Consider the following 15,102-nt stretch of genomic DNA (forward strand, 5'->3'; position numbering starts at 1 on the left):
CAAAAAAAATGTCATGATTGACTCATTATATAGATCAGCATTTCTTCCCTTTCAAAAATACACTTGACATGTGATTTTACCCATTTAATGATGATAAATGCTTCCACACTAGAGATCATCTCAAGAGCTGAGAGTTAATCTCTTTATTCAGCTTAAGGCTGCTATGTGTTGAAAGAAAGGATGCAAAGAACATCAATCATTTCTAGAAAATTAACATTCTAAAGAGGTCAGTAATCTATGCACCTTTACAGAGCTCAATCAGATCCCATCCAATCTGCTGATAAAAAAAAGCTTTTCACCTTAACTGTGCTCGACAATTGGCAATGTATCTGCATCAGACAATGCAGGGTTTTTCACAAAGATACAACCCTCAAGGTCATAATGCCAAGCAGTCTCTAAGCCTGTCAGAAGGGTATTGCCTACCTCCAAACAAGCTGTCAACATAAACTTTGTCAGACAGGAGATAAAGAAACTGACAGCAAGTGATAATAGGTCTAATTTTCACACCTCTCTAGGGACAGAAATAGTTTTAAAATCAGCCTGGATTCTGGTGATGAAGTGTTATCTGAAATGATACAACAGAAAAGGACTTACTTGAAATTCATCATCTAGAGGGTCATTGATTTCAAGGTCTAACACTTCATCATTGTACATCTCTTCTTCGCCCTGTTCTACCGGGTAATCCATTTGGTCGTCTCCTAGGTGAGTGTCGTTGCTTTCATATTGTAAATCTTCAACATATTCTTCCTGAGCATAGTCTGCCATCTCTTCTTGAGCATCGTCTACAGCTTCCAGGGCTGCACTTTCATCATCTGCATCTTGATCTGCATAATGCAATATATCTTCAGCAGATTTGTCACCAATACTCTTAGACAATTCTAAGGATGTACCCGTATAAGATGTCGAAGCATTGATGTCGACCGATACACCTTGATAACTGAAAAAATAAGGCAAGGCATGTTTTAAAATGTAAAAATCCATTTTCTAAAAGTACTGTCTCTATGATTACAATTAAAAATGATAAATGTATCAGGAGTAACTTTAATTAAAGTATTAATTGCAAAATTACAAAAAAAACTATGAAAAGGAAATGTTAATTCCAAATATGGTCAAGCCAATAGGCAAATATACATTAAAAATGTAGGTTATAACAAAATCATTAAAAATTTCCTTCTTAATCACAATACTGATGTTAATGGTTCATAATGTTCCTTTCAGTAAAAAGCCTGTTATCACTATATAAACTAAAAAACCCTCAAAAGATTCAAAATAAACTCCTTAAATAGTACATGAGATTTAATCACAATCAACTATGAATATGGATTAAATTCTTATGTAATTTTAATCTTTGGATTAAGAATGAAACAGATACTTCACAATGCAATCACAAAATATTGTGGGTTCTGAAAGTTTAAAGTAAAAATAGAAAATACTGGAAGGAAATTCTTAAGAGGTTTGAATTTAACAGCTTTGATGAAAGCAAATCAATGCACCTTTCTCCTTGGATGCCAGTTGCCTTCAAGGAAGTTAGTTTTTTGTTCTTATAACATGCATAGTCATATTAAACAAGAGTTCAGCAAATAGAAATATGTAGAAATATTTTTATTTCTAAAAATATCACGACTGTCACCATTTCCATCACTCACTTAATACCTTCTGTAATACAAAAGCATTTTAATAATTTATACTCCTATAACTGATGATGCAAATATAAATGTCATACCAAATGTAAAATTTCACATATTGCAAATGTATGCTTTAGGAAATGCAGGGTTCACCACGAAAGAGACCTGAAGAACACTGGGTACCTATTACATTTTTAAGTCAAATTTTGAATTCAACTCTAAAAAAAAATCTATTTCCCACCTGTGTATCTCAGGTGTTTCAACATCACCATCTATCAATTTGGACATTAGCACTGGGATTTATAACTTAATTTACAAAAGCCTTATGCACCCTAGATTTCTTTTTACATAAATTTTGTTTTAGGTGTTTATTTTTTGCCTTCTGCATTAGTGTAACAGTAGAAAAAATCAAATTTTAGATTTACATTCATTTTCCAAAATTTAAATATTACAGTAAAATAAGTGTATTTCTTTAAAGGAAGTAACCTACTACTTTGACAAAAGACTCTTCAAATAAAAACTTGATTACTTAGTACTTATATAGCCCAGTGTATAATTAAACAAAGATAACAAGCAGGTTGCTAATGATCAATGACAAGAGTTGAATGAACTAAAATGATTAACTGAAACAGAACAGGGCGTAGAAGGAATAAAACTGGGCAAAGGACAACCAAACTAAAAGGTGAGTGAGAACCAGACATGATTTAACCTTCAAATCATCAATTCTTGTACCATGGCAAGAAGTGAGACAAGGTGGTCATTCTGCATCAGCAAGGTCTCTCCCAAGCATAGATTTCACAACAGAGTTTCAAGATGTGTTCTTCAAGCTCTTCTGAAGCAGCACAAAGAAATGGGAAAGGTTAAGGACCAGAAGCACAATGCTTGGCCACAAAACTGAGTGCAACAGACGAAACACACATCAAAATGATGTCCCTCTAAGTCAGAAGACGACTATCACTGCTATCAGCTCTGAACTGGCAGAAATCATAGGGCCCAAGTACACCCCTCTACAGTCCAGAAAAGTCTTGTCAGAGTCATCTTCATGGAAGAATTGCTGCCAGAAAGCCATTCTTCCGAAGTGTAAAGAAAGCCAAGAAACTTACCTACCCACAAAAATGCAACGATTGGTGTAATGAACAATGGCAGCAAATGCTCTGAACTAACGAGTCAAAATTTGAAATTTTTGGCTTAAACAGGAGGCAGTTTGTAGAAGAACACTCCATGGATGAAGGTCTACAGTCAATAGTGAAGCACGGAGAGGTTCCCTCAAGTATTGGGGCTGCTTTTCTGCAAATGGAGTTGGTGATCTGGTCAGAATTAATGGAATCCTCAATGCTGAGAAACACAATCAGATTCTCATCCATCCATCACGCAATACCATTAGGGAGGCATTTGATAGGTCTCAACTTTATTCTGCAGCAGGACAATGAGCCCTAACCTTGTGGCCAAAGTAATAAAGAACAGGAAGTTCCACAACAAATGGGATGGCCTCCACAAAGCCCTGATCTCAACATTAAGGCTGTAGGGGATTACCTGAAGAAATGGAAGCAAGTGAGACAGCCAAAGTCTACAGAAGAACTGTGGCAAGTTCTCCAAGTTGCTTGGAACAACCTCCCAGCTGATTTTCTTATAAAACTGCATAACAGTGTACCTGTTGAACTGATGCATAAAAGCAAAGGCCAGTCACAAAAAATATTGATTTGATTTAGCTTTTCACTGTTTACTGGTTTTTATATTTTTTTGTTTATAGAAACTTATCATTTCATTATTTTTGAAAACATCTTCACTTTTCAGGAAAGCCTAAGGCTACATCCACACTAGACCGGATAATTTTGAAAACACCGGCTTCACGTAACAACGATAGGTGTCCACACCAGGTGTTCTTGAAAGTATCTCCGTCCACATTACAACGGATATTTGAGCCAATCTCCTCCTACTGGGCATGCGCAGGACACACAGAAAACAAGCGAAGAGGAAACAGTATACTTGGTGCACGTTTGCCCAGTTACAGAGTAGAAAAACTTAAAAGGAATTGCTGTTGGCTCTCGCGCACGAGGACTTAAAACTAAAAAAACAAATACTGGAGCATATGGAGGCAACCGACAGGGAGTTCACGGACAGTATGACCCACTGACGATGGAAATTGAAAAACTGACCAACTCTGTAGCATTAATAAATCACCTTGTTAAATGTATAAAACATGTCTACATCAGTGTTATCTGGTATTTCCATACAATGTTACATTAGGCTGTTACACATCTATTGTCAGAGAAGTACTTGTATAAATAGATAAACCACCTTCATACAAACAAGGACAAAAAACAGGGTCAAGTGAGTATACTTATTTATTCAGTAAGCTATGGGTCAAAGTACTTGGTGAGTACATTTCTAACTCTTCTGGCTTCAGTCTCGTTGCCGTCTGTTCTGAAATTGTTAGGTTGCGTGGGGGGTTGCGTTCAAGAAAACAATGAAATGCCGCACTGCCGCCATCTGTTCCGGCACGTCATGACAGCAGTTTTAAAAATATCCGTTTACCCCGTCCACACTGCTCTGCACAATCGGCGTTTTCAAATTTACACACTCTGGAAGGCATTTTAGAAAATCTCAGTTTTCGGGGGAGGAAAACGCCATTTCAGTGTGGATGGAGGGTCAAAACGATGAGAAAAAGCTTCAGTTACGGATTTATCCAGTCTAGTGTGGACGTAGCCTAAGACTTTTGCACAGTTCTATACATGAACACTCAGAAATTCACACCACATTTCAGGCACGTGAGTGTCCAATTTCACACCAGCCCTCCCACCCAAACCTTTCCCCAACCCAGTCATTGCTAGGGTTGGGTAAGTGGAAATTTAAATAAGGAAACTGAAACTCAACCACTATAAATCGAGATTAATTAAGCAGCCAGCTTAAAAGTAAAGTTGCAGTTATTGAGGATTGAAATAATTAATTTAATCAGAACCTATTCCCAAACAGTATTAAAATTTGGTGTGTTCAGTCTTCTTTCAGGCTCCCAAAAAGTTTCAAACATGTCTTAGGAAAACTTTATGCAGAAATAATGAATGCTGGGAAGAAACAATAAAAGAGATGAATTAAACTCTTCTCATTTTCAGACTATCGAATCAGTCTCCTTCCAGGCTCAGAAAATGCCAGATAATATTACAGCTCAGGGTATAAAACATTAAATTTACACCAATCATATAAGTGGTTGAGAAACCACATTTTGTCTGGAGAAAAGCGTTAAAATGCTCGATAAGGATGATTATTTGCAAAGTCATGGTATTATTTAATTACTGAGGTTGCAAGTTAGAAGGATTACAGACAGATTTGACAAAACAAATCCTCATTTCCTAACAATTATGAGTGTGATATCTTGTTTAATAATGCTTCTATCTTGTGTGTGTCGAGCGACCTACAATCTCAGTCCGGAGATAGAATTACTGATCTACAGGACGCGGTGTGGGTACCAGCTCGCATTCAATATGCCTCCTTATTCAATACAGAACAAATGAAAAACCAAAAGATTTTAGCACTTATAAACAGCCAAACTGTTAAACAGAGGCACCAAAATGGTTATATGAAATTTTGCTAAGTGGTTAAAGCAGACCTGTGAAGCAGGTCAGTGAATTTGGAATAAGACCATAAGACAAAGGAGCAGAAGTCGGCCATTTGGCCCATCCAGTCTGCTCCACCATTTTATCATGAGCTGTTCCATTCTCCCATTTAGTCCCACTCCCCCACCTTCTCACCAGAACCTTTGATGCCCTGGCTACTCAAATACCTATCAATCTCTGCCTTAAATACACCCAATGACTTGGCCTCCACTGCTGCCCGTGGCAACAAATTCCACAGATTCACCATACTCTGGCTAAAAAAAATTTCTTCGTATCTCTGTTCTGAATGGACACCCTTCAATCCTTAAGTCATGCCCTCTCGTACTAGACTCCTCCATCATGGGAAACAGCACCCACTCTGTCCATGCCTTTCAACATTTGAAATGTTTCTATGAGGTCCCCCCCATTCTTCTAAACGCCAAGGAATACAGTCCAAAAGCGGACAAATGTTCCTCATATGTTAACCCTCTCATTCCTGGAATCATTCTAGTGAATCTTCTCTGTACCCTCTCCAACGTCAGCACATCCTTTCTTAAATAAGGAGACCAAAACTGCCCACAGTACTCCAAGTGAGGTCTTACCAGCGCCTTATAGAGCCTCAACATCACATTCCTGCTCCTATACTCTATTCCTTTAGAAATGAATGCCAACATTGCATTCGCCTTCTTCACCACCAACTCAACCTGGAGGTTAACCTTAAGGGTATCCTGCACAAGGACTCCCAAGTCCAGTTGCATCTCAGAACTTTGAATTCTCTCCCCATTTAAATAATAGTCTGCCTGCTTATTTCTTCTGCCAAAGTGCACAACCATACACTTTCCAACACTGTATTTCATTTGCCACTTCTTTGCCCATTCTTCCAACCCATCCAAGTCTCTCTGCAGACTCTCTGTTTCCTTCCACCTATCTTCATATCATCAGCAAACTTAGCCACAAAGCCATCTATTCCATAATCTAGATCGTTGATGTACAATGTAAAAAGAAGCGGCCCCAACATGGACCCCTGTGGAACACCACTGGTAACCAGCAGCCAACTAGAATAGGATCCCTTTATTCCCACTCTCTGCTTCCTGCCAATCAGCCAACGCCCTATCCACGTATGTAACTTTCCCGTAATTCCATGGGCTCTTATCTTGTTAAGTAGCCTCATGTGTGGCACCTTGTCAAAGGCCTTCTGAAAATCCAAATATACAACATCCACTGCATCTCCCTTGTCTAGCCTACTGGTAATTTCCTCAAAAAATTGTAATAGGTTTGTCAGGCAGGATTTTCCTTTAAGGAATCCATGCTGAGTTCTGCCTATCTTGTCATATGGCTCCAGGTACTCGGTAACCTCACCCTTGACAATCGACTCCAACAACTTCCCAACCACCTTTGTCAAGCTAACAGGTCTATAATTTCCTTTTTGCTTCCTTGCCCCCTTCTTAAATAGTGGAGTGACATTTGCAATCTTCCAGTCCTCCGGAACCATGCCAGAATCTATTAAATTTTGTAAGATTATCGCTAATGCCTCCGCAATCTCCACAGCTACTTCCTTCAGAACATGAGGGTGCAATCCATCTGGTCCGGGAGATTTATCTACCTTTAGACTATTCAGCTTCCTGAGTACTTTCTCTCTCGCAATTGTGACTGCGTACACTTCTCTTCCCTGCTACCCTTGAGCGTCCGGTATACTGCTGATGTCTTCCTCAGTGAAGACAGATGCAAAATACTCGTTCAGTTCCTCTGCCATCTCCTTTTCTCCCATTAATTTCTCCAGCCTCATTTTCTATCGGTCCTATATCTACTCTCACCTATCTTTTACTCTTTATATACTTGAAAAAGCTTTTATTATCCTCTTTGATATTATTTGCTAGCTTTCTTTCATAGTTCATCTTTTCCCTCTTAATGACCTTTTTAGTTTCCTTTTGTAAGCTTTTAAAAACTTCCCAATCCTCTGCCTTCCCATTAATTTTTGCTTTCTTGTATGCCCTCTCCTTTGCTTTAACCTTGGCTTTGACTTCTCTTGTCAGCACCGGTTGCATCCTTTTTCCATTCGAAAATTTCATCTTTTTTGGAATATACCTGTCTTGCACCTTCCTCACTTCTCACATAAACTCCAGCCACTGCTGCTCTGCCGTCCTTCCTGCTAGTGTCCCTTTCCAGTCAACTTTGGCCAGTTCCTCTCTCATGCCACTGTAATTTCCTTTACTCCACTGAAACACCAACACATCGGATTTCAGCTTCTCTTTTTCAAATTTCGCAGTGAACTCAAATATATTTTGATCACTGCCTCCTAAGGGTTCCTTCACCTCAATCTCTCTAATCACCGCCAGTTTATTACACAATACCCAATCCAGTACAGCCGATCCCCTAGTGGGCTCAACAACAAGCTGTTCTAAAAAGCCATCTCGCAGACATTCTACAAATTCTCTCTCTTGAGATCCAGTGCCGACCTGATTTTCCCAATCCACTCGCATGTTAAAATCCCCCACAATTATCATAATACTGCCCTTCTGACAAGCCTTTTCTATTTCCTGTTGTAATTTGTAGTCCACATCACTGCAGCTGTTTGGAGGCCTATATATAACTGCCATCAGGGTCCTTTTACCCCTGCGATTTCTTACCAATAGAGCCATGCCACCCGTTCTGCCTACCTTCCTATCCTTCCAATACACCGTGTATCCTTGGACGTTCAGTTCCCAGAGACATGCATCCTTTAGCCACGTCTCAGTGATGGCCACAATATCATACCTAGAATAACAGCTAGGTCATTTCAGAAGCAATCCACACCTGCATATCTGGGTCACAAACAAACTGAACTGGCCCAGGATACCAGATTTTACATTTTTTAAAAACTGCAGACTTTGGAAATCCAAAACACTCAGCAGGTCTGAAGGAAGAGAAACAGAATTAATGCTTCAGATCAAAGACCCTTCATGAGAACTAGAAAAGGAAGATAAGATTAGTTTTAAATTGCAGGGAAGTAATGGATAGGGCCAGGATTCCCATGGTCAACTGAATTAACACTACAGGTGGTAACCTACAGCAGAAATTTCTGGTTCTTATTATAAACAGTTATCTGAAAATGTTAAATTTGAAGGTTGCAATATTCCCAAAAGGGAAAATGAGATGCTGTTCTGAAGCTTGAATTGGACCTTGTTAGCAAAGTGCAAAGGACCCAATGAGAGTTAGGTTGGTAAATTGGAGAATTAAATCAACAGCAAACTGAAAAACTCATGATTGTCAGAGCAAACCAGACAGGTGTTTTGTAATCCTGCAGAGTGGAAATAAGACCATAAAACATAGGTCTTAAAAGATATACAACATAGGTCTAGAACACTGCATACCATGCACTAGATTGGAAGAATATGTTAACTCCTGTCTTTACCTTAAAGGATTTTTGGCATTTCTGAATGGTGGGAAAGGACTAAGATAGTCTTTTTTGTTCCACATTGATATCACAGACAAGCTCGCCAAAACCTCTATTTTCTCAGTAGGCTAAAGAAATTTGACATGGTCCCATCAAACCTTTATCAATTTTTAATGAAGCACCATAAGTAGTATTCTAGCTGGATGCATAACAGCTTGGTATGGCAACTGCTCTGCACGTGACCACAAGAAACTGTACAGCACAGAAACTAGCCTCTCCTCTACAAATCTAATCAAAGATCGTACCCCGGACATTCTGTTTTCTCTCTTCTCCTATCAGGCAGATGATATAAAAGCCTGAAAGCATTTACCACCAAGCCAAATTGCCTGTACATCAAGGACAGCTTTCATCCCATTGTTAGCAGACTCTTGAAAGGACAGGTTGTATGACAAGATGGGCTTTTGACCTTACGTCTACCTCATTATGATCTTGTACTTCACTTAACCGCACTGCATTTTTCAGTAGTTTTTGCACTTCCTTCGGTACTGTTATTGGCTTATCTTGTTCTAACTCAATATACTGCGTAATGATTTGATCTATATGTACAGTATGCAAGACAAGCTTCTCACTACAGAATATCTTGGTACATTTGATAATAGTAAACCAACAATCTAAATGCTTATTTTCCTGTGACTACATGAAAAAGTGGTTGGTGGAAATGAAAAAGCAATCCAATAATAACCTCCAAGATCTCGGCCTCAATAACTCTTTGTGCAACAAGGTTCTTGATTTTCCTCACATGCAGACCCTAAGTCAGATTGGATTGGGAACATCTCCTCCACAATCACCATCAGCACACATGCACCACATGGTTGTGTGCTTAGCTTCTGCTCTACTTGCTTAATATTTATGACTGAGACAAAGCACAGCTCCAATGCCATATTTAAGTTTGCTGATGATACCTCTGCCGTTGACCAAAGGTGGTGACAAATCACCATATAGGAGGGATATTAAAAATCTGGCTGAATGGTGCCTCAACAACAACTTCTCACTCAAGAGCTGATTATTGAATACAGGAAGTAGGAAACTGGAGATCCATGAGCCAATCATCATCGAGGGATCAGAGGTGGAGAAATTCTTCAGTATTATCATTTCAGAAGATCTGTACTGGGTCCAGCACCTAAGTGCCATTATAAAGAAAGAACGGCAGCATCTCTAAATTCTTAGAAGTTTGTGAAAATTTGGCACGTCATCTAAAACTTTGACAAACTCCTATAGATGCATGGTGGAGCGTATACTGATTGATTGCATCACAGTCTGGTACGGAAACATCAATGCCTGGAACAGAAAAGCCTACAAATAGTGGATATAGCCACCTTATGGTTTGTGTCTTATTTAGATAGATATATAGATATACTTTATTAATCCCAAGGGAAATTGGGTTTTGTTACAGCCGCACTAACCAAGACTAGAGCATAAATATAGCAATACAAAAACCACAAACAATCAAACACCAAAATGCAAACTATGCCAGAAGGAAATAAGTCCAGGACCAGTCTATTGGCCCAGGGTGTCTGATCCTCCACGGGAGGATCTGCAAGTTCGATGGCCACAGGTAGGAACAACCTCCCGTGCCGTCCAGTGATGTCCAGTGGTGGAATGTGGCCGAAGTCCAACAGTAAAAAGTTTAATTTTTCATTGATTCTATTTTGTATTTACTGTGAACACCCCACATAAAATGAATCTCAAGGTTATATAGCAAGTATACGTACTTTGACAATATATTTACTCTGAACTTTAAGGATGAGGGATAACGGAAGATTTCTTCCTCTGAAGAACATTAGTGAAAAGAAATGGAATTTTTATAATAAAATTTTAATTTGTAGTCAGCATTACCAATAATTCCAGAGTAATAACTGACTAATGCTAATATAATTTCACTTTATTAACAAGTTTAAAATCCAGCTGCCATATCCCTGGATTGCTAGCTTGATCATTTAACCATTATACCTCAATAGATGAATTCTTGAAATTGAAAATGTACCGTCCTGAGGTGATACCAAGCAGAAAGGGCTGCAACTCTGCAGTGCAACAGAATGAGAGCTAATCTCGATGAGATAAAATACATTCTTAAAGAGCCTGACAACGTAAATGGAGGGATGATGCTTCCATTGGATAGCATGTTTATAATCAATAATTACAGTTTCAAAAATAAGGGATCAGTCATTCAGGACGTAGATTTAAAGAAATGTCTTCACCCAGATGGACAGCCCGTGGAATTCCCTTCATGAGATATGTGGGGGCTCAATTGCAGAGTATTTTCAAGAGATGCACTAAGATATTTAGGAAATCAAGTGGCTTGCGTGAAGTTAAAAGATCAGCAATGATCTCACGGAATGGCACAGCAGCTGCAAGTGGACACATGGTTTATTCCTGCTTATTTGACTTGTGTCCTCATTCAAAATTAAATAGCTTCAATCTGAAAGAGCTCCACTTGACATTTATACAGCACTCTTGTGCTGGTAGATTCACAATGGCATCCAATTAAACAAAGTTTCAGTTTTAAAATTTATAAATTCATTTCAAATCACTCCATGCTCTGCATCTCAAAAGCTGACTTCAGCCGTATAACCATCTATGGCTCTCTCTCCAGCCTCCTGAGTATCCTCAATTGTAATTTCTATCATAATCACCTATACTTTCAGCTACAAAGTTGCTAACTTCCAAACATCAAACAATAGAAAATCTGCAGATGTTGGAAATCCGAGCAACACACACAAAATGCTGGACGAACTCAAGAGGCCAGGCAGCACTTATAGAAAAAAACACAGTCAATGTTTCGGGCCAAAACCCTTCAGCAAGACTGGAGAAAAAAGGCTGAGGAGAAGATTTGAAAGGTGGGGGGAGGAGAGATAGAAACACGAAGCAATAGGGGGAAACTTGGAGGGGGAGGAATGAAGTACAGAGCTAGGAAGTTGGTGAAAGAGACAGAAGGTCATGGAAGAAAGGGGGGGGGGGGGAGAGAAGCACCAGAGGAGGCAATGGGCAGGCAAGGAGATAACAAGAGAGGGGGGAAAAAAGGGATGAGAAATGGTGAAGGCTGGGGTGCGGGGGGGGGGGGTGACGGCAATACTGAAAGTTTGAGAAATCGATGTTCAGAGTTCCAAACACCATTCCATTTACTTGGTCCTGAAAAAACTCCTTCAAATCTAATCCTAACCAAACTTTTGCATGATCTGACTAAATTATCTTCCTTTGTATGTTCAAGTTTGATTCTCTTAAAACTTAATTTTTTAAGGCATTGTAATGCTATTTTATCACACTAATAGTAATATACAAGCAGAAAGGTGTCTGGAACTACACCCTGTTCTACAATGATTATTCTTACTTGCTTTTTCTACACAGGTACTAGGCTTTGCAACACTAAGAACTGATCAAAGTACTTTGGGTACAACCTGACAGGTATTTTTTCGTCATCAACATCATATCTTCAAATCTGCGTTCTATTAATTTAGCAGAGGTCAATATTCAGTTAGATTGGTGACTCCTGCTCTGCAGGGATACTGTGATGGTGCACTGTTTAATTTACCATATTAATAAACCAGATGGTCCTTGATAACAATCCAAAGAAACACATTCAAATCCCTCTATCGTTGTGAATTTTAAACTGGGAATTTTTAAAAGTCTCATTGATTACCTTAATGTTAAAACAGGAAAAGGTTGACACCAGAAAGATACCAGCATTGACCTATGCTCTGCATCAGGACACAGAAAGGTCGATTGCAGCACAACCATTCAAATTTTTCCTCATAAATGCCACGTGTCTAATGTTTAAACTAGAAAATTTTGCCAGAGGCTAGCCACATAACAAACTGCTTCAATTTTACTAACATAATTTTTACAATGTGCAGGATTCCACTATCACACTGCCTGGATACATGCTATGGCCAGACAGACCATACAAGAGGTAGATAAGCAGTACCCTTTGGAGGCCGCTGTTATCTTTAAGGACACATTTTGCTGAGCGTGACATCAATAAGTCCTGGTGATACCAAAGTCAATGGGAATCACAAAAGAAAACACTACAGCAGTTGAAGTCATGCTTCAAACAAAGATGGTTTGATTGCTATAGATCATTCATCCCAGTAACACAATCCCACTGCAGGATCCACAGATGCTGCCTAACATGCCAAGGCTAGCTAGTTAGTTAGCTAGTAATGCAGCACGGAGTAGGACCTTCTCGCCTCGAGCCATGATAATCCCTGACAAACCCGATGAACCCTAATGCTCCGTAATGCAGCACGGAGTAGGACCTTCTCGCCTCGAGCCATGATAATCCCTGACAAACCCGATGAACCCTAAGCTAATCACAGGACAACTTACAATGATTAATTAACCTACCCAGAACATCTCTGGACTGTGGGAGGACACCAGAGGACTTGTAGAAAAACCACGCATTCCACAAGGAGGATGTACAGAGACTCCTTGCAAAATGATGCCAGATTTGAACTCTGGAATGTTTCAAGATGTAACAGCGTCACACTAACTGCTACGCTACCGTGGCACACAGATTTCAGATTTCTAGCTTCTGCAGTTTTCTACTCAGTTCAAGTTCAAGTTTAATTGTCACACAATCATACACACATACAGCTAAATGAAACAGTGCTCCCCAGGGCCAAGGTGGAAAACACAGTGCATGCAGCAACATACAGCACACAGTACATAACACATATATTTACGATAGCACGAAGTAGATTTTCAACTACCAGACAATGTACCATGCAAAAGTTTGGGCATCCCTGGTCAAAATTTCTGTTACTGTGAATAGCTAAGCGAGTAAAAGATGACCTGATTTCCAAAAGGCATAAAGTTAAAGACGACACATTTCTTAATATATTTAAGATTACTTTTTTATTTTCATCTTTTACAGTTTCAAAATAACAAAAAAGGAAAAGGGCCCAAAGCAAAAGTTTGGGTACCCTGCATGGCAGTACTTAGTAATACACCCTCTGGCAAATATCACAGCTTGTAAATGCTTTTTTGTCGCCAGCTGAAAGTCATTCATTTCTTGTTTGACAGATTTTCGCCCATTCTTCCTTGCAAAAGGCTTCTAGTTCTGTGAGATTCTTGGGCCATCTTGCATGCACTGCTCTTTTGAGGTCTATCCACAGATTTTCGATGATGTTTAGGTCGGGGGACTGTGAGGGTCATGGCAAAACCTTCAGCTTACGCCTCTTGGGTAGTCCATTGTGGATTTTGAAGTGTGTTTAGGATCATTATCCTATTGTAGAAGCCATCCTCTTTTCATCTTCAGCTTTTTTACAGACAGTGTCATGTTTGCTTCCAGAATTTGCTGGTATTTAATTGAATTCATTCTTCCCTCTACCAGTGAAATGTTCCCCGTGCCACTGGCTGCAACGCAAGCCCAAAGCATGATCGATCCACCCCCGTGCTTAACAGTTGGAGAAGTGTTCTTTTCATGAAATTCTGCACCCTTTTTTCTCCAAACACACATTTGCTCATTGTGGCCAAAAAGCTCTATTTTAACTTCATCAGTCCACAGGACTTGTTTCCAAAATACATCAGGCTTGTTTAGATGTTCCTTTGCAAACTGCTGACGCTGAATTTTGTGGTGAGGATGGAGGAAAGCTTTTCTTCTGATGACTCTTCCATGGAGGTCATATTTGTGCAGGTGTCACTGCACAATAGAACAGTGCACCACCACTCCACAGTCTGCTAAATCTTCCCGAAGGTCTTTTGCAATCAAACGGGGGTTTTGATTTGCCTTTCTAGCAATCCTATGAGCAGCTCTCTTGGAAAGTTTTCTTGGTCTTCCAGACCTCAACTTGACCTCCACCGTTCCTGTTAACTGCCTTTTCTTAATTACATTACAAACTGAGGAAACGGCTACCTGAAAAAGCTTTGCTATCTTCTTATAGCCCTTTCCTGCTTTGTGGGCATCATTTATTTTAAATTTCAGAGTGCTAGGCAGCTGCTTAGAGGGGCCCATGGCTGCTGATTGTTGGAACAAGGTTTGAGGAGTCAGGGTATTTATAAAGCTTTGAAATTTGCATCACCTGGCCTTTCCTAACAATGACTGTGAACAAGCCATAGCCCTACCAAGCAAATTAAGGTCTGAGACCTTGGTAAAAGTTATCTGAGAGCTCAAATCTCTTGGGGTGCCCAAACTTTTGCATGGTGCTCCTTTCCTTTTTCTCCCCACTCTAAAATTGTACAAAACAAAAATAATACACTAATCTTGCTTAAAATGTTGAAAAGAATGTTTCATCTTTAACTTTATGACTTTTGGAGATCAGTTCATCTTCTACTCACTTAACTATTCACAGTAACAGAAATTTTGACCAGGTGTGCCCAAACTTCTGCATGCCACTGTACATCACCAACAGTAGTCCAACTTACGCTTGCTACACGATGGCATTACCATACCCAAGACCCTGACCAGGGAAATCATCCAACAAGAAACACAACTGAGCTTATCTTGTAAACAGTGAGA

The 15,102-nt window shown here is 39.5% G+C and overlaps 1 protein-coding gene across 3 annotated transcripts in view; it reads right to left on the reverse strand.

Annotated features, from left to right (window-relative positions):
- The window catches only part of rbm33a (RNA binding motif protein 33a), a 186,907-nt gene that overhangs the window by 126,249 nt on the left and 45,556 nt on the right, over positions 1–15,102 (reverse strand). For all 3 annotated transcript variants that reach the window (XM_072254056.1, XM_072254057.1, XM_072254055.1), the window contains exon 5: positions 595–937. In XM_072254056.1, coding sequence (XP_072110157.1) covers positions 595–937 — 343 coding nt within the window. The remainder of the gene's footprint in view (positions 1–594; positions 938–15,102) is intronic.

The sequence above is a fragment of the Mobula birostris genome, chromosome 3 (assembly GCF_030028105.1).
Source record: "Mobula birostris isolate sMobBir1 chromosome 3, sMobBir1.hap1, whole genome shotgun sequence".
Classification (NCBI taxonomy): Eukaryota; Metazoa; Chordata; class Chondrichthyes; order Myliobatiformes; family Myliobatidae; genus Mobula; species Mobula birostris.